Here is a 19,886-nt window from a genome sequence, read left to right as displayed (position 1 = left end):
CCATTGTTACACAACAGTGCCTTCTTCTTCTCACCATTATCTATGTCGTTGCCACTTCCTCTCCCTCTCGCCGGCTCCCGCTGACGCCCCCTTTTCGTCCATACAGAGGCGGCACCCTCTTCCTTCTCCTTCACATTAAATCTTCCAACTCATAACTCTCACCATTGCAATCATCATCGTCGTCATCTCTTCAGAGGAAGATCGACGGACCACCGTTTCTTGCCGGAACATCATCTCTGCATTCACTTCGGAGAGGACAACATCATTCACCAAAGCATTTTTCGCCGTAATGGTTTTTTTTTTTTATAGTCATTGTTTTCCATTTTCCATCAATTTTCTACACCTTTTAATCCCAACCTTCGAATTTAATTTTGCCAAGTGTAACACATCTAAGAAGTGAAAAAGGAGTAAATGGAGGTTTCATAAATGGAGGAAAGCTAAACTCAAAAAAATAGTAATGAAGTGGCATCACATAAACTCAAGATTCAAGTTTATTTAAATATAAAATATAAATAGATACTCCCTCCAGTCACTATTATAAGCAAATTTCTACTTTTTAGATTCATTCAATAAATGATGTATGTGGTCTATATTGTAGACCACATACATCATTTATTGAATGAATCTAAAAAGTCAAAATTTGCTTATAATAGTGACTGGAGGGAGTACATTGTTTTCTTTTTTAAGCTGAATTTTACACCACTTATTTATTTGTCACGTGTTAGAATAATGAAACTAACATTTTATTTTTGTACAAATTTTATGACACTTTCATTTTCACTACCAAAACATATCCATCTATACACAAGCCCAGTTTTTTCGGTTTTCGTTATGGCTCCGTAGAGGTAATGTTATTCTATGATCATAGATATTTAGATATCTAAGTTGCTAACACAAATTGAACAGATATGTTAATGCATATGATACAGAGATTCTTATGTATGTTGATGATATAGATTTTAAATTTTATTTTGTTTGTTACATTTTTTAATTAGATTGATTTTCTTCTTTTTCCTAAGCGACTAAGCAATTCTTTGATCTCATATGTTCTGGGAATTTATTATTTTTCTCTATACATATACAATGAGAAATTTTTTGAATATTGTGGATGACGTTTTTTCTTTGTTCTTCTAGGACTATTTCAAACATTGAACCAAAAATTTTTCAATTGCAATTCCTTGAAATTTGATTATTAAATCAATCTGGGAGATGTATTGATACACTAGAAAATTATATTGATTTCGTACATAGGAAGGAACATATACCCCATCGAATTGAAAATCCATGCACAAGGGCGATTTAGGTGATGCGAAATTATCAATTATATCAATTGGAGTTGGCATTATGGTCGAACATTCTGGTCACACCCGACTTAGATTAAGTCGATAATTCTCCAATCGGTAGCTTGCTTATACGTGTATTTTAAAGAGGTTAATGGTTCTCCATGATTTTGGAAGGGTGTATGTCTCCCCTTATCTAAATTTATGGTAACAAAAAATTCTCAAGGTAACTTGTATGAAATGGTGCTAAACCTCTAGTAACTATAACTACTTGTTGATGTGATTCTTAATATTTGTTTTGTGACAGGTTCATATTAGGTTTATAAAACAGTGTTCATATTAGGTTTAACTAGCCATGGGAAAACGAATTCAGAATAAAGAGGTTGGAATGTCTAGTGGAATTAATAGCCATCATACTCATCCAGGAAGAGTGTGGGGAATTCTTCATGTAATAAAGTATCATCATTGGCGTCATGTCAAGAGAAGGATCACACATAGGAGGCATTATAGTGGTGGAAGTTATGATGCAGGTAAGCATATATAATTACTTCTCTATATATTTTATGTCGTAACTTATGTAGTACCGACACTTCAGATTGAAAGTGATTTTGGTGTCTGACGCATGTTGTTGTGTGTACGACACATGTTAGTGTCCAAAATCAACACGACATTAGGGCATGTTGCGCTTTATAGATTGTGATATATACTTTCTATTTCTACTTGTTGAATGTCAATTTTTTCTTTTTCTTTACGTTGTAGATGAAACTCCACGAGCTTCTGATGCTTCTGGGGATGATAATCATAGTATGGCAGTAGATTTCAAGCCAAATACAACTTTATCAAATGTAAGTAAAATTATTTTGGTTGATTTCGATTCTTTCTGGTGTTGCTCTTCTTTGTTTGAGTCTATTTCATTATTTTCCTCTCATCAAGAGTTTTTGTTTTCTGTTATATAATGTGTTGATCGTACTCCCTTTATGATGATAGTCATTTTGAGAATCATCAAATGAAGTACCATATACATACACAAACACCGTACAAGAGACTGATATGTTGACATCGATAATATTTCGAAGACTGATACATTTAGTTTAGCTATCACCTAGGGTTTGTTTGATTGACTTAGGTTAATCTCACAGAAACAACTTATGGCATGTCCAACATAGCTTATGAAAGTAGTTGATTTTGTATTATCTGTTGTTACATAGATAGCTTACAGATATGCACTTATATGATGAACACTTATATTATAAGTGCTTAATTAAGTTATTTATTCAAGCAAGGCCCAATTAAGAAATATCTGATTATTGTAGGCTCATAAAGGAACTTAGTGAAAGTGATATCTAATATAAAGTTTTCCAGGTTGAAGAAAATAAGCTGGTACACTCCACTCCACATGCAAGACATTCTATAAAATCAAGAATAAAGGCACTTCTTAATGAAGATACATACAAAAAGATGGGCAGACATAAGAGAAGCTCAACCTGTCCTGGAAAATCGCAGCTAACTCGCGTCGATTCAGTTCATCACTTGGAAGTTGATCCACTTAGTGAAATGCTGTTAACTGGTGAGAATCCAGAACCAGTTCTAGAAACTTTTCAAAACCATCTTGCTGCAGGAACATTGGAAGTTTTGTCACCAGTTTTTTCAGGTAGCAAAAAACCAAACACCGACAACAATGATAAATGTGTTGAATGTGGTGCAATGTTTTCTAGTGACCCTTTGGAACAACATGACAATATTCATCATCATAAACATCTATCCTTAAGTGAAGGTTTGCAAGAAGATAAGTTGATGAATGCAACGATACTTACAACCGATGCTTCGCCACTTCTTTTCAAGGATTTTCTTGATGCTTTAGATGTAATCAACACAAACAAGGACTTTCTATTGAAGTATATCAATGATCCTGGTTCTCCTTTACCATTCCAAATTCATAATCAACAACGCTCGCCCAATCGTAAATCAAGACGAGCCAAATCGATCTCGTTACCTATTTGTGGATCATCCTCAAGAAGCAAAGATTCTGAGCAAATGGTAGATGATTGGTTCGATATAAAAAGGGTGATAGAATCAAAAATTCAAAATTTTGGAGATTTTCACAGACCATCAACTTCTTCTGCAAATAAAGTAGATCATCAACTACTCGATTCAGATCAAGAATCGGTTGGAAGAGATGATAACAACATTTCATCAGATTCATCTCAGGTTCAAAACAATGTGAAGACTAAGAACTTCAAAGATCTTAGAAAGAGGATAAAGCATATAATTGAGGAAAGCAAAAATGAAAAGCGTCGCATAACAATGGATGCTATAGTTGACAAAATCCCTCGGGGAAGCAAGTTTTCCAAAAATGTAAGGAAGTTGATGAACCATAATCAATTTAGAAATCGCAATGGAGAAGGAAACGAGAGTGGAACAACAAGCAGTTATTCTGGTAATCGTCTTTCATCTAACTCAAACAATAAGCGTCAACTAACGGACATGAGGGCTTCATCTCTAAAAGAATCGGTTGATCGATATTCTCAGCTTTATGATACTTGTTTTCACAGTGATGTTAACAATAATGAAGTCAAGTATCCTAAAACTGAGAGCTTAAAATTAAAAACAGAAGAGAGACCCTCAATATTGAAGACACCGAAATCGTTTGATAGGTTTCTCTCTTTACCTAATATAAAATCTTACTTCATTCCAAGTGAGGAACCTTCTGTTCATTTGTCTCCTCAGAATTCGGTTAGAAAATCTGAAGATAGAACCATAAGCACAAGTGCAAATGATGACTATTCAAATAGTCAAACTCTGTCACCTAGGATTTCTGATCATACAAATGAAGAAAGCATTTTGAATGATGATAAAAAACAAGTTATTGTTAAGAGTCCTTCAGAAACTGAATCAGGATCAGATGTTGATGATGACATAAAGTCAGAAAAGAGTAAAGGATTTGATGGCTTAGGAATCTTGAGAGACAAGAAATGTGCTGCTAGCAATGACCAAGAGATTGGATCTGCAATAGATTCAAGTACTATGTTGGTTGAAGCAAACTCAGCTTTCTCTTCTGACACCAGCTTCTTGGATGGTACATTTGAGTTGGAAAACTTAAATTTATTGGAAGGTATGTATACTTTGTCGTTTTTATATTTTAACATTACAATATCTCATTCTGAACATATAATCCAAACTCATTGTCAGTGTGCATGCATATTTGTGTGTGTGTAAAGACATGCTTAATATTTTGTGAATGTTCAGCTTAGTTTAATATGTTTTACTTTTTCATTCACTTTTTCCAATAATTAAATCTATACATTTCGTCCTATATAAATTTACGCTCGTTGATCGTGAAAAATAGTAGTTTATTTCAAGTTTGCTATGCTATAGATCTGCTATTTGACAACAGTTTGTATTGAATAGTGGACCGTCATAATATTCCTAAGGACCCAAGAGACCCTCAGAAAGGCTCTCAGACCCTCTAGAAGGTCTTGGAGTCCTCTATAAGGCCTTAAACGCCCTTTAGACGGGCTTTTAGGCCCAAGGCGCGTCCTCCTCGTGACGCCGCCTTAAGCTGCTTCTAGAAGCCTCTAGAAGCCGCCTAATTACTTAATTAGCCCTATTACTTGCTGCCTAAGTAATCATAAATCAGGCCCAATCATAAATCAGGCCCATAGAGGGCTATAAATACAAACCTTGTGAGCCTTCTCAAGGCATGACCATTACAATACAAAACCCTAATTCGATTATTGTACTTTTAACGAGTACAAATAGTGTATCGCGTAACAATAGCTTTTCGTTCAATTCTGCTACGTTGTAGTGTTATATGCCGCAAAATTGGCTATTTGACAACACTGAAATTTACGACTAGAACATGAATTTTTAAGAAAATTTCATTAAAGATTACAAGAGCTACTCCAACTAATATATTAAATCTAACAAAAAAAATTCATCTTGTTGGAACTGATTCCTGTAATATTTTGATGGTGTTACAGAATCAGATCAAGAATTTAAGCAAGTGTCAGCTGATAATGAATTGAATAATATGTATGATCAACAAGAGACTAAAGTGGAGAATTTTCTGAAATGTGGATATGAAATTCCATGCATGGAAGTTGATACAAGTAAAGAAGCTGCATTTAATTATGTAAAAAAAGTTTTAGAACTCTCAGGCTTCACTACCAATGAATCTCTTGGAATATGGTATTCTGATAACCAACCAGTTGATCCTTCGATTTACGAAGAATTAGAGGGATGTTTACTTCTTGATCCTGATTGTTCTGGTAATTGTGATGAAGGTGGACAATGCAATCATCTTCTTCTGTTTGATATAATCAATGAAGGGTTATTGGAGATTTTTGGTAGATCATATAGTTATTATCCTAAACCTTTATCTTCTCTATCTTATGTTCATCATTTGCCTACTGGAGGAAATAATGTTCTACATAAAGTATGGAAACTTATTAGTTGGTATCTTACTACTTGTGATGAGGCTTATCCATCATTGGATTACTATGTTAGTAAAGATCTAGCAAAACATGATGGATGGATGAATCTCCAATTTGATTCTGAATGTGTAGGGCTTGAGATTGATGATTTGATTTTTGATGATCTCTTGGAGGAAATTATCTACACCTAAGTTCTGTATGGTATTAATTAATTTTCTTATATTGTTCATTATGTGGCAATTTTTTTTTTTTTTGGAGCAAATTTTGATACATTATGTGGCCAAATTTTGATGTAAGAGTTAATGTAGTAGCTTCTAGTTTTTATTTTCCCCAGCTGAATTCTTTTATAGAATTCTCTTATATAATGTATCTATGTATGTTAATCATTCATACTGTACAGATGGATTATAGTTGTTTGAATCTGTACTTAATTTTTTGACAGCATGATTGAATCTATGTAATATGAAATGAGAGAAAAGTGTGATGTTATTTCTTATGAGTAGAATTAGAGAGTACAATACACTTATATATACACCATTCAAGTACTGTAATGCTAAACTGTACTACACTATTTGCAGCGGTGAAGGTAGCAAAAAAATTATGCAGGGGCCAACTATAAAGAAACAATAAAATATTTTAAAAACCAATATATTAATTTTAAGGATAAAATATGTTTTTAGTCTTTACAAAAAATGTATTCAATTTTTGTCTCGATTTTTTAAAATTTTACAAAAAAAAAAAGCCTTTTTAGTCTTGCATTTAATCTATAACAAAAAATTAAGGACTAAAATCAAACAAAATCTTAAGAACTTAACTTAAAAACCGCAAGTGTTGCAGAGACTAAAAACAAATTTAATCGAAATTTAACCAATACATGAAAAAAATCACAATAATTTTTACTTTTATGAAATGTAAATTAAAGCAACAACAAAGGATAAAAATTGACAATAGTTATTTAGAAAAGTTGTGTAAAATGCATTTCAAGAAGCCAAATTTATCCATATTGACCGTTTACTAATTAGATTTATAATGTATTTTTCAATGCAAGCAAATAGGTTATTTGTAAGAAACTATTGTCCATTTAATTTGTTTATGACTATTGTCTTAATAATTTTTACTGTTGAAAAGTTTTCTCTATAACTGTTATTGAGATCGGAAGTATCAAACCAATATAAATAAATCTATCAATCATGTATTAATATTTTTACTTTCTTATTTATGTTAATTTTTAATAACTAAATTTGTTTGGGATAGCTCAATGTTTATTATTTGAGGTAGCCGGATATAATTATATACCAGCCAATTGAAGAATAGTATATTTTTTGGGTTCATGAAGGGCTACGCCCCTGACTATTTGTACCACACAGAGATAACTTGTACTACAAGTTATCTACCTAAGCTTTCTTATTTTTCTTATTTTGATCATGGTGTAATATCCTCCCACAAGTTGGAGGCTGGTAGATATATATCATTCCCAACTTGGATAACAAATTATTGAATGGTTGTGGAAGCAAAGCCTTAGTAAAGAAGTCTGCAACTTGGTCTTTTGTTGAAACTGGAAGAAGTTTGAGGATATTTGCTTGAAGCTTTTCTCTGACAATATGACAATCTATCACCAAATGATTTGTTCTTTCATGGAACACTGGATATGCAGCGGTTGTGAATTCGGACTCAAAACTCACACCAATTTAGACAAATCGGGGCCCGAAAAATGTCGAAAGGAAAGGCTGCAGCAACACTCAAAATTGACCACCGATTTATACAAATCAGGGCCCGATTTTCCACTCCTCCAGAACTTCAATTTTAAGGCAATTTCAACATTTCTCCACCTTGCCTTCAAATTGATGATGATGCCATTTTAGCCATCAATCACCAATCTCCTTTTTTCTTTTCCTTGCATCCAACTACACCAAGTAGCTCCACAAGTCTACACCAAACTCTCTTCAACCACGGAACGTCTCCCGCTTCCTTGAAGATCACCTTGCATCCAATCACCCTTGGTCTTTTTGGTAATCACACAAGCCATGTCATCCATTCTTCAAATCCCAGAATACCTTCCGTCCTCTTGAAAAATTCCCTTGCTCACAACTAGAGCTTAGCACCCAAGGTCCTACATAGTTGTACCATTCCCTGTGTCATCAATTCCACCTCAAGTTGAGCTTTCTCTACCTCAACTCCCAAATGAGTACTTCCACTATGCCTTTAACCTTGCAACTCCACCTCAAAGGTTGATCACGAGTACTGTTACCTCCGCCTCTCCAGACTAACCATGAGTATTCTTCCCACCGCCTCTCCAGGCTGATGTTGAGTGTTTAACGTCTCTTCAATCGAGAACCGCTCTACAAGGCATCAATATCGAGGTGAGAAACCTCGCCTTCTTCATCATCCCAACAACAAACCACCAAAGCACCCGCATCCTTATACTCCTCAGAGACAACTTTCATATCTTAGAAATTCTAGAGTCTTAAAGAGTCTGTATCTGATTTGTATTGTGAACACCGTTAATTGTATATCAAGTGTTCAATCTCAAACATTTTTCTGTGTAATTGTGTTTGTTTAGAAGTCTCTTGCTATTGTGCTTGAGTATATGAAGACTCTTGCGTATGTGCTTGAGCATAGGGAACCTCTTGCTTTTGTGCTTGAGTAGTTTGAAGTCTCTTGCTTTTGTGCTTGGGCAGTTGTAATCAGATATTGTTTTTAGTGAACTCTCCTTAGAAGTGCAAGGGGGACAGGACTACTTCCGGATTGTGGAAGGAACCTGTATAATTGCTTTGTGTCTTTCTCTTCTCTTCTCTCTCTCTCTCTCTCTCTCTCTCTCTCTCTCTCTCTCTCTCTCTCTCTCTCTCTCTCTCTCTCTCTCTCTCTCTCTCTACATTATCCGCTGTATAAGACTCTAAACTTTGTTCAAGACACTGAACTCTATCAGACTCTGAACACTGGACTTAGTTTTAAAAAGAAGAAAAAGCTAACACAATTCAACCCCCCTTCTTGTGTTTTTCTCACCTTCAGAATTGTTGCATGATTTTTTACAAACATGTTTAGGAAATTAAAATATGGCTTTTCACAAAGGAATACAATTTTCTTACAAAGGACTGATTAATAGTGAATTTTTAAAGCGCCGAAAATTCAAAAAATAAAACAACAAAAACCTCGACCTAAAAATTGAATTTTGAGCTAGTTTTTTCATAGACATCTATAATCATATATATAAAACATCTATAATCATATATATAAAAGATATCTAAAGTCTCGTATCATTATAAAGATGACTCAATTTATTTTATTTTTTTTACCCAAACTTGCAAAATTACAATTTTCTTTCAAGTAAGCATATATTCATAGTTCAAGTTTCCTTTTCTAATTTTTGCTCGCTTGTTTATAAAATCATAATAACTTTCACCATAAAATTTCTGAATTTTTAAATGAGGGATGAATTAATTATGATTTTTTTAAAGATGTCAAAATTATGGAGAATGAAAATTCATAATAAACTTGTCCCTTGTTTAAAAACTAAAAAACTTTATGGTGGAGGTTCATATGATGTTATAAACAATCTAGCAAAATGAAAAAACTAACTTTGACCCGTGAGTATATGCTTACTCGAAATAAATCTACAATTTTGAACGTTTAGATAAAAATAAAAATAAATTGAGGCTTCTTCAAAATACTATGAAACTTTACATATCCTTTCTATATACTATTATAGATGTCTCTGCAAAAAATCATATCAAAATTCGCCTTTTAGGTTGAGTTTCCCGTTGTTTTGTTTTTGGAGTTTTGAACACTTTAAAAATTCATAACTAATTCATCCATCGTCCAAAAATTCATAACTAATTCATCCATCGTCCAAAAATTCTAAATTTTTATGGAAATTCATATTTTAACGCCTTAAACATGCTTATAAATAAATCATGAAAAAAAAATCAACCTCTAAATCACTTTTCTTCAAGTTTATGTCTACATGGAAAACTAGGAGATAAAAAAAAAAAAAAAGAAGAATCTCAAATTACAAATGTCAATGTTTTACATAGACATTTTTCAGACTTCGCTTATTTTAGAAGGTAAATTTAAACAATTAACCTTTTTTTTTTTTTAAGAAAATTTGAACAATTAACCTTATTAACTAGGGAAGTGACATATAATATTTTCCAATAATGTAAATTGAAATGGGAAAAGCTTGATGGTGCGAGAAGTTGTTTGACGAAAAGCAACGAAAGATGACAACCATAGGATGTGTTTGAAATTGTAATGTAGCTTGATTTCTAATTATTTTTACAATTATGATACAACTACCAGCATGCATCGTGTGCCATTCGCCCTTCAATTCCTTCGCACTATTTAGCATTCCTCAATTGAAATATAATGTTTTGGTAGTGTATATAGGTCTCCTCTGTCCCATTATGTGCGACTTATTTGATCATTTCATATACACTAGGAAGATAGAATAAATTTTGTTGAAAAAAAAAACAAAAGAAAATAGTATAAACGAGATAAAGATAAATAGATAGATAAAGATGTTTTTACGAAAGTGCCTTTATAAATTAATGATGTATTCACAAACATACAAGAAAAGTGGAAAATAATGAATTGAGAAAGATACAAGTAGTATTAATTAGAAAGTAGAATTTGAAGAAAGAAAATATTCTGGTAAGTTTAACTCAGTTGGTTGGGCTATAATATGCAAGGGCTATGTTTGAACCCTGACTTTCCCACTTATTCATCGTAAAAGATGAATTTTTAGCCACTAAATAAATTAATTCAAAACATGAAGAATTGGAAAAAAAAATTAATATTTCATTGAAAATTGATACATATAATTCGCTATGGAACACTTTTCTACAAAAAATATATAATCTATTTTTTTTAATGAAACCAACAACGATTTTTATTATAGAAAAAGTTGTTTAAGGGTATAATTGGGATAATGAAAAAGTAAGTATAAATATATTCATCTAGTTTGTTACACTTTTTAAATGATAAAGGAAAAAAACATATATATATATATATATATATATATATATATATATATATATATATATATATATATATATATTCATATTGTGTTTGTTACATTTTTTTAATATTTAATATTATTCTTATCTACTTGTTACATGTGTTATTTGTATTCAAAATTGAGAGCATATTTAGAAAGAAAGAGTCAGCCCAAAAGAGTTGAAAGGAGTTATTTTCTTTATATATAGTATAGATATTGTTGGTATTATTGAAAAAGATAAGTTTAGTCAAAATTAAAATAATTTTAATTAAAATCAAAATTTCATAAAAATCAGTGTCATTAGTTTATAGCATTAGCACAATACAAAATGTGAACAAACGTGCACAGAGTGTCGTCTAATGCTTGGAAATTATAAGGCTTTGTTTGCGAGTTTGGAGGGGAAGGAAAGGGTGGAGTGTGGGAAAAAAGGAAGGAGCAATTGAAAGAAATAGATGACATTGAGGGAGGAAGATTTTGGAGGGTTCATTTTTCTTCATAACATAAAATCCTTCGACATATACTACTCACACCCCAAAAAACCCAAGTTACACCCCAGAAGGACCAATATACCCTTTAACTGAAATAATTTTTTTATTTAATCCAAGACCCTTTCATCACATGTCTCGGTTAATCATTCAAACCCCACAAACTTGGTTCACGTATTCATCATCCCCAAACACTCACACCGTTTTTGAAAGTCGTCACTATTTTCACGTATTCATCTCTCAAACCCTGACAAAGCCAGAAAGAAGGACTTACACACGATTTCTGAACGCCTTCCTCTCCTCGTCTCTTTTTACTTGCGTACTCTTCAATAACATCCAATCGCGTAAGATAGAAAAATTGATAAATCTGTAAAATTGATTGAAATGTAGGATAGAAAAATGTGAAATTGAGAGAAAGATAGTAGTTTCTAAAACTATGTAAATTCAGTTTACATAGTTAATGTAAACTGAGTTTCCATAAGCTATGTAAACTAAGTTTACGTCTGTGTGTATAAACATGTTCATGCGCAGTCTACATAATACATACATAAACTTAATTTACACTTACCTCTCATAATGAGTAATTGTACATACGTAAACTGAATTTATGCTAACCTCTCATAGTTAATGTAAACTGAGTTTACATAAGCTACATAAACTAAGTTTATGTCTTTGTGTATATAAATTTGTTCACGCGCACTCTTCATAATTTGTATATACGTAAACTTAATTTACACTAACATCTCACAGTGAGTAATTGTACATACGTAAACTGAATTTACACTAACATCTCATAGTGAATAATTGTACATAGGTAAATTGAATTTTCATGAACCTCTCATAGTGTAATTGTACATAAGTAAAATCAAATTACATTTACCTTAATAATTGATACATAATCTTAAATAAATGGAAACTTTTTGATAATGAAATTCATGAGATTCACTGACCTTTATGAATAGAGTGTCGATCAAAGAAAAATATGTTGATTCAATCTTTGATGTTGGTTTCACATTCATGGTGGTTTGTGGGTCAAAGGGGGTGAAGGTTCATAATGATCATGAAAAAGAGGTTTTTAGAATTTTACATAGAGATGACAATTTCGGTATTATTGTAAAATTTTAAATAAATTTGGGTGTAACTATATTATATTGGGGTGAGACTAAGAATAGTCAAATCCTCCTCATTATTTGAAGGAACTTAAAAATTGTATTAGAGAATGAGGATTTTGAAGGATTTACATAAATTATTTAAATTTAATCTATGTTGTTATAATATTCTTAAAATTAAAAATATATTAATCATAAAGATTAACTTATCATTCTATTAAAAGACACTCAAAAAAATGTAAATGATTTTTCTTATCTCCTAAATTTTCAACCTTATAAAGCCGTCCATTTCTTTCTCCTCCAAACCTTAAACAAAGCCTAAAGAATTTTGCAGGTGGGGTAGTTAGTTATTGCATCACGTAATAAATTATAAAAACATACTATTTATTGAATACAGAATAACTCGGGTAATAAATACATATCTCATAATTTGGCATGGGGTAATAACTTCCTCTGCGTGATGTGATATGGCTTTGAATAAAGACTCGGCGGTATTCTGTATTCTATAGTTTCTGAATCGATGGTTCCAAACTCTACTAAGCCTAAGCCAGTCAGTGATACAATGTGCGGACATAAACTGCTCTTATTTTGTTGCAGAAAATCCAACCTAGCCGTACATGTGGCAGCCATGCAAAATGGAACATACTCCATTTATTTTAGGTTGTGCCCTTGTACTATTACACTTTGTTTTGTCTTAAAAACAAAAAAGCATAAAAATATAGTAGATATTCTTTTCATAAATAAGAAAAACTATAGCTTTTTCTAGTGTACTTATTAATGACTAATATATAATTTTGTAATTTAACTTATTTATGCTTATTTTTAAGTAAAGATACGAGTCATAAGAAATAGGGGAATTGAATTGTCACTCAATTAAAATTTTGATTTATTCTAAATTTTAGAAGCGAAACACGAAACTGTTTCTAAAGCATGTATCAAAATAAATTGAAAAATAAAAGTATGTACATATGTAATATGCTTCTAATGTAATAAAAGAGATAAGATTTAATTTGGGTTGGTCTCGTAGTGTTGACTTGAAAATTTGAAGTGTGTTTCTCTCATGGTCGCGTGTTTGATTCTTCATGATGTCAATTTTGATAGGCTAGTTTGACTTCTTCAAAATAAAAATAAAAAAGAAAAAGATAAGAGATAAAGAAGATGGCAACCACAAACATAACAAGCGCAAGATGTAAGAAAAAGATAAAAGATGGAGAAATGAGCCAGTTAAGCACAAATGTGTATAACGGGAAACAATACAAAAGGTGAAAGTAACAAACACAACAAAACCACAATTACAAAATGGTATAACTTATACAAAGAGACGGCTTAGACCACCAAAAATGAAGAAGAAAACGAAAAACAACTACCACCAACAACCTCCACAACCCTGTCAAACCTCTAAATCCATCATCAACAAAAGCAAACGCAAACCCATAAATCCTTATTCATCATCAACTCAAACCCATACCACAATCTTCGTCATCATCATTCAGGGGCGAATCTAGACATTTGATACATGTGGGGCTAAAATAGTCTTTTAATGTATCAAAATTTTAAATTGTTTCTGATTGTACATTTTGTTAGTCAAAATAGTCTCTAACATTAAAAATACTTCATTAATATTGTCATATTAACCTTTCAATATACTTACTTATTGTCAATTCAGGGACTATTATAACTAACAAAGTACAAAATCAGAGACTATTTTAGAATTTTAATACATTAAGAGACTATTATGACTATTTATTACACATTCAGAAATCAAAATGGTTATTACCCTTTTTTATAATATATATAAAAAAGAGGGAAGTGGCATGTGGGGCTTTAGCCCCACTTAGCCCTTGAATACATCCGCCCCAGTCATCATTAATGCAAACCTGGCCCAAAAAACATTTCTCCATTAAGCACACAAACCCAAACCAAGAAAACCTACAAACTCTCTACCTCACCACCATTCTAGTTCAAATTCGAGTAGAACGAAGGAGATTGTTGAGAAAAGTGTAGATCCCAAATTTGTTGCTTAACCCATTAAAAATCATAAACTTGAAAGTTATATAATCTTCTTCAAACGAAAAAAAAAATGCAGTGAACATGTTTGAAAAGTTGCTCATACATGAGTTTGTCATTTGGAAGTTTTTAATGAGAATGAAATGACGGGAGATGAGAGTGAAGAGAAGAAAATATAAGAAAATGATATTTTTCTTTCAATTTATACTTTTATGGTTGATTAATTTTCTAAGTTTTGAAGATAAACAACTATGGAATGAAGAAATGGAAGCTTCTGTTGGCTATAATTGGATAAGCACTATAGGAGTAGTGTTTGTGAATTTAGATTGTTCTTATGCTTTGATGCAATTTAATGTGGCATTTGAAACACTTTCTTACATGGTTTGTCTTAAAAAAAAAAAAGATGCAGAGACAAAAAGCTAAAATTCGCCAACTTACCATTCAAATATGTAGGGTTTCATGTGAGAGAAGAGATGAAGTCTTTTATTTTTGAAAAATCATGTGTAAAATTCATTATAATATTTAATATATTTTTTTAACAAATCAAAATGATATATATTTGGAAAAGATTTCTTAACTAGGGTGTTTGACCAAAATACTTATAATCTAAACATTTCTCAATGTTGGTAGTCAAACAAGAGATCCAGATACTCTCCTTTCGAATTCTCTACACCAATCTCAACTATTTATATAGGCTGTTAGATATATCCGATAAATGTCATAGAAAAACAATAAATGCGATGAAAGAAAATCTGAAAGAAAAGAAAATACTATATCAATTTTAACACCTTGCATATATTATGCATTATCCATACCAACTGAGTATTACTTAGATGACAAATACTATATCAATTTCTTCAAAAAAAAATACTATATCAATTAAATACACATTATTTACACATTGATATTGATTTATTCTAATTTTTTACACTGAACTTATTCTATTATAAATTGTTACCTCACTAAATAATGCGTATAAATCAGAAAGAATAAGTGGCGGAGGTACGGGGGCCTTTAGAGGCCATGGTGCCCCCACATTTAAAAAAAAAAAAATTATACATTACAACTAAGATATATAAAATTGTCATCAAGTATTATTTGGTTATGATCCCCCCAATTAATCTAATTAAAATGTTTATTTTTTTTTCTGCCAAAAAAATGTATATTTTTTACCATGTTACTAGACAAACTAATATCAATAGGCCTATTGATATTAGTTGTCAAGTAATATCAATAGGCCTATTTTGAAAACATTTTCTTAAACAAATTATTTTTAGTCCTCAAATCAATATAGTCCATATAAATGCAAATAAGGACTAAAATTGTACAAAATTTTTTGAGGGACTAAACTTAAAAATGCATGATTTTGTAGGGACTAAAACATATTTAACCCTAGAACACATGCATTACTATTTTTTTTTTTTTTTTGTATGTTAAATATATTTACCTATTAATGTCTCATACTAAATATAGTTATAAGTTTCTTTCACAAACAAGAAAATATTAGTTTAGGATTTCTTATATACCTTTTATATTTAAACAATTATTCTTTTAATCAAATTATGTTTCTTGTATTTAGTCCTTCTGCCTTTAAATTCCTAGCTCTGCCCTTGGAAAGAAAGGTGTGTTGTCTTCTCCCATATATCTCCTTCATTTTGGTCATGATTCCAACTCAAACAATCGAATACCAATTTACGCTATTTGCTACATAACGGTTAATTTCTTGAACATTGACCTTCCCAAATAGCAAAATATATATGTGGATTTTGCTGATATTTTGTTTTTATTTTATTTAACTTTTATTCTGATATTTTGTTTTTATTTTGAATTTTCAGATTTATCTTTGACCACATTTATTGCTATTTTTGAATCTTTTGTTTGTCAATCTTAACTTGGTTATCGCACTTACAGTACAAAGTTTCAATTAATTTCAAAATTATCACCTCGTTTTATTAACTAAAGTGGTAAACAAATATGCTTGCTTATACTATCTTTTTGAGGGAAAATATGCTTATACTATCAATCACTATTTTGTACCACTGTCGTGATATTTTTTTTTTCACTAACATATTATTGCAAAAGCACGATAAATTATTAATTTAAAAATTTGTGGAGTAAAAATGTGCATTAACATAGACAAACATTTCAAAGGCTGACAATACGATATGAACTTAAAAGGTAGCTACAAAATTATATGATAACATGATAGAATGCGATAGCACTACAAGATACCGGTTACAAACTAGAAATAACAATAAATTGATCATCGATGCATGATTGACAAGAACTTCAAAACCCTAAATTGATTAGACAAGACAACAACGTATGAAGCTACAAACTGAAACATTAATAAATTTCTAGTAAAGGAAGGTGCTAATTAAAATTAAACCTAAGACTGCCTTTTTTTTGACTCAAAACCTAAGACTATATATCTAAACTAAAGCAATATTGAATTGGCAGCACAATAAATCAATACAACAACATGCATGCAAAGCATAAAATTAAATATAATCAAGGACAAGGGTGAAGGCCACCACCGCAATCCAAACCACTAGTACCACCACCCAAACCACCACTACCACCACCTAGGCCTCCTGCACCACCAGCACCACCCACGCCTCCAACTCCTCCGGTACCACCCAAGCCTCCAACTCCTCCGGCACCACCCAAGCCTCCAACCCCACTACCACCACCTAAACCTCCACCGCCACCACCCAAGCCGCCAACACCACCACCGGCGCCATCTAAGCCTCCTACTCCTCCGGCTCCACCCAAACCTCCCACTCCTCCAGCCCCACCCAAACCTCCAACACCACCACCAACCCCACCTAAACCCCCAACACCGCCTAACCCTCCAAGTCCATGGTGACCACCAAGAACTCCAACCCCACCACCAATCCCATGGAAGCCACCAATTCCAGCTGCACCACCAAGCCCACCAACTCCAGCTGCACCACCAATCCCATGGACGCCACCGATACCAGCTCCACCAACAATGCCATGGTGAGCACCGATAATTCCAGCTCCACCACCAATCCCATGGAAGCCACCAATTCCAGCACCACCACCAAGGCCACCAAACTTTCCTATTCCACCACCTATACCACCAAACTTCCCAATACCACCACCAATACCATGGTAACCACCAATTCCAGCTCCACCCCCAATCCCACCAAACTTCCCTATTCCACCACCTATCCCACCACCAATCCCACCAAGTTTTCCAATTCCACCTCCAATGCCACCACCAATTCCACCAACCTTCCCAATTCCACCTCCAATGCCACCACCAATTCCACCAACCTTCCCAATACCACCACCAACCCCACCAATCCCAGCAAAGCCACCTGCAAATCCACCAACACCACCAACCAAGAAATTCTTCTTGTCATCAACACCCTTACCAGTTGAACTTACTGCATGTGCTGGAAGATTTGCATGCACCTCACCCATCTTTTCTTCATGGCCACCTTCTCCATTTGGAACCATACGTGCTGCACTTGCATGCACTACTACTAGTACAACAAACAAAAGAATTGTACTCACCTTTTCCATCTTACTTACCTTTTGAACACTTTGTTTCGGTTTTTCAGTAGGAAAAACTTGATGTGATGTTGTAGATTGCATGCACAAACGGTGTGTTATATAATAGTGGAAAAGGTATAGTGGACAGTTGAGAGCAATAAAAGATAGCAAGTGAAAGTAGTAAAGAGTTGTCAAGTGTCGAGAATGCATGGGAAGTCTTTAATAAGTTGAAGGTGTATCAGAAAGTTAGGTAGAATTGGAAGAAGAGAAAATTTAAGAAGGTCATGTGGGATGTCGCCATATAGTAATTTCAAAATCACATAGGGTTTGCATTTCCAGTAAGTATATTGGACCATGCTTCTCTTGATCCAGCCTGTGCCACAATTGTCTTGTAGTTGATGATCAAAATTTTTATAGAAAAAGTAGTAGTAATACATTTTCTAACACTAGACTAGATGTTTCTTAAACGTCCCTTTTTATATTGTTGACATTTATATTCGGTTCCATTGATTTTTTGTCACGCATGATTTAGTAATCTGACTTCTTGTTTTCTTTCAAAATATTGAGAATATTTCATTTAAATAATTTTTAGGCAAAATTGCATCGTTTCAGATAACACTTTCGTCGTTTATCATTTTCTTTGTTTTGATTTAGTCTTTTATGTTAAAATATGTCAACATAATTATCTTATTTTATCAAAAATAAAAATAAAAATCTCCAAAAAAATCATCAAAAACTCATCAAACTCAAACAAATCTTCATCATACAAAGCTAAATTCATTGAAAAAATCTCATAAAAAATGATAAGATATTGATATTTTATAACAAAAAGGATTAAATTGGGAAGGAAAAAAAAAGATAAAAGACAAAAATGTTACCTGAAATTAAGTTAAGGGACGAATTGTGTAATTTTGTCTAATTTTTATTGATAAAATAGAAATGATATTTGAACAACCATTTTTTGATAATTTTATCTCTCATACTCACATTATATTTTTACTTTTTCTCTATTGCTTTGGTTTTTGTGTCAATAACTTAGAGTATTTTCTTTATAAAATTTTGATTATTTCAAAAGTTGTTATAATGTTCAAATAACACAACTTTAAAATAAACATTAACTAATTAGCAAGTTCAAACGTTATTCTCTTTTGTTTTTGATGAACTGTTTAGTTTTAAATATTCAAATGTCAAATGTGATATTGTTTTTGTTTTGAAACAGCACAAATATATAACAATTATTTTTGAAGAAGTGTTTAGTTTTAAATATTCAAATGTCAATGTGATATTTTATTTTATTTTTTTGGGAAAAATGTCAATGTGATATTGTTTTTGTTTTGAAGCAGCACAAATATTTTTTTTTTGACATAAAAGCAGCACAAATATATAACAATAATAGGAAGTACAAATATAACCCAAACGAAATATAACGACACCAAAGAATATTCCCCTTACCCACGTAAAGCATTTATTATGAGTAAATAGGCAATTACCTCTGAAATTGTAAGCTTTGTCAATTACCCCCCTAAAATTAACAAAACTTCAATTATCCCCCTGAAATTGTACAACGTTAATCAATTTACCCTCTCTCTCAAATTCTTCTGTTAGTCAACATGAAGTTTTGCAAATACCCCCTGAAGTTTTGCACTTATGTGCAAAATGCCCCCCGATATTGAAAATTTATATGTATTTTTCTTATCCTTGACTCAAAAGATATTAAAGCAAACAATTAACAGTTAGTTTTAATACTTTAAACTCTACAATATTACAATTAACATTTGGATCTTTTATTACAATCCAATATTTTAGATAACAAAAAGCAAAATAATATACATAACTATTATAAAATTAACTAAAAGCACAAGATCAAAGAAGAAGAGGAAGAAGATGATGAAAGCTTTGTGTTATTCTCTTCACAAATGTGTTCTTTACAATGAAATATAAGTCCTATTTATGGGACACATGTGTGATAAGTTACAAGTACGTGGAAAGCCATAAGACTAAGTGTCAATAACAATGAGCAAAGGCATTCACACAAAGGAGTTAAGGAACATAGA

General features: G+C 32.2%; 2 protein-coding genes across 3 annotated transcripts; one reads left to right on the top strand and one right to left on the bottom strand.

Annotated features, from left to right (window-relative positions):
• The first annotated feature begins 813 nt into the window (after positions 1 to 813).
• DAU1 (TRM32-like protein (DUF3741)) lies at positions 814 to 6,191 on the top strand. The gene is made up of 5 exons (XM_085716548.1): positions 814 to 845; positions 1,588 to 1,810; positions 2,040 to 2,125; positions 2,643 to 4,392; positions 5,261 to 6,191. The coding sequence occupies exons 2-5, from the start codon at positions 1,636 to 1,638 to the stop codon at positions 5,902 to 5,904; spliced, it is 2,655 nt and encodes an 884-aa protein (XP_085572674.1). The 5' UTR covers positions 814 to 845; positions 1,588 to 1,635; the 3' UTR covers positions 5,905 to 6,191.
• A 10,282-nt stretch (positions 6,192 to 16,473) lies between these two features.
• Positions 16,474 to 17,979, bottom strand: LOC146954461 (uncharacterized). Of its 2 annotated transcripts, XM_085716539.1 has the most exons (2): positions 17,625 to 17,979; positions 16,474 to 17,582 (listed from the first exon to the last, which is right to left on the bottom strand). In XM_085716539.1, the coding sequence occupies exons 1-2, from the start codon at positions 17,932 to 17,934 to the stop codon at positions 16,819 to 16,821; spliced, it is 1,074 nt and encodes a 357-aa protein (XP_085572665.1). In that variant the 5' UTR covers positions 17,935 to 17,979; the 3' UTR covers positions 16,474 to 16,818. The 2 variants fall into 2 exon arrangements, with proteins under 2 accessions (XP_085572665.1, XP_085572663.1); XM_085716537.1 differs by having other exon boundaries at positions 16,474 to 17,977.
• Positions 17,980 to 19,886: the final 1,907 nt, after the last annotated feature.

The sequence above is a fragment of the Medicago sativa genome, chromosome 1, assembly GCF_051527215.1.
Source record: "Medicago sativa cultivar Bolivia chromosome 1, Bolivia_mono, whole genome shotgun sequence".
Taxonomy (NCBI): Eukaryota; Viridiplantae; Streptophyta; class Magnoliopsida; order Fabales; family Fabaceae; genus Medicago; species Medicago sativa.
The sequence above is the reverse complement of the archived record's forward strand: the minus strand, read 5'-3'. Positions and strand labels throughout refer to the sequence as shown.

Bases quoted from the DNA above. Each gene is read 5' to 3' on its own strand.
- DAU1 (XM_085716548.1), top strand. From the start codon at position 1,636: ATGGGAAAACGAATTCAGAATAAAGAGGTTGGAATGTCTAGTGGAATT. The intron at 2,126-2,642 runs GTAAGTAAAATT...AAAGTTTTCCAG, and splicing joins CAAATACAACTTTATCAAAT to GTTGAAGAAAATAAGCTGGT. The intron at 4,393-5,260 runs GTATGTATACTT...ATGGTGTTACAG, and splicing joins AAACTTAAATTTATTGGAAG to AATCAGATCAAGAATTTAAG.
- LOC146954461 (XM_085716537.1), bottom strand. From the start codon at position 17,934: ATGCAATCTACAACATCACATCAAGTTTTTCCTACTGAAAAACCGAAA.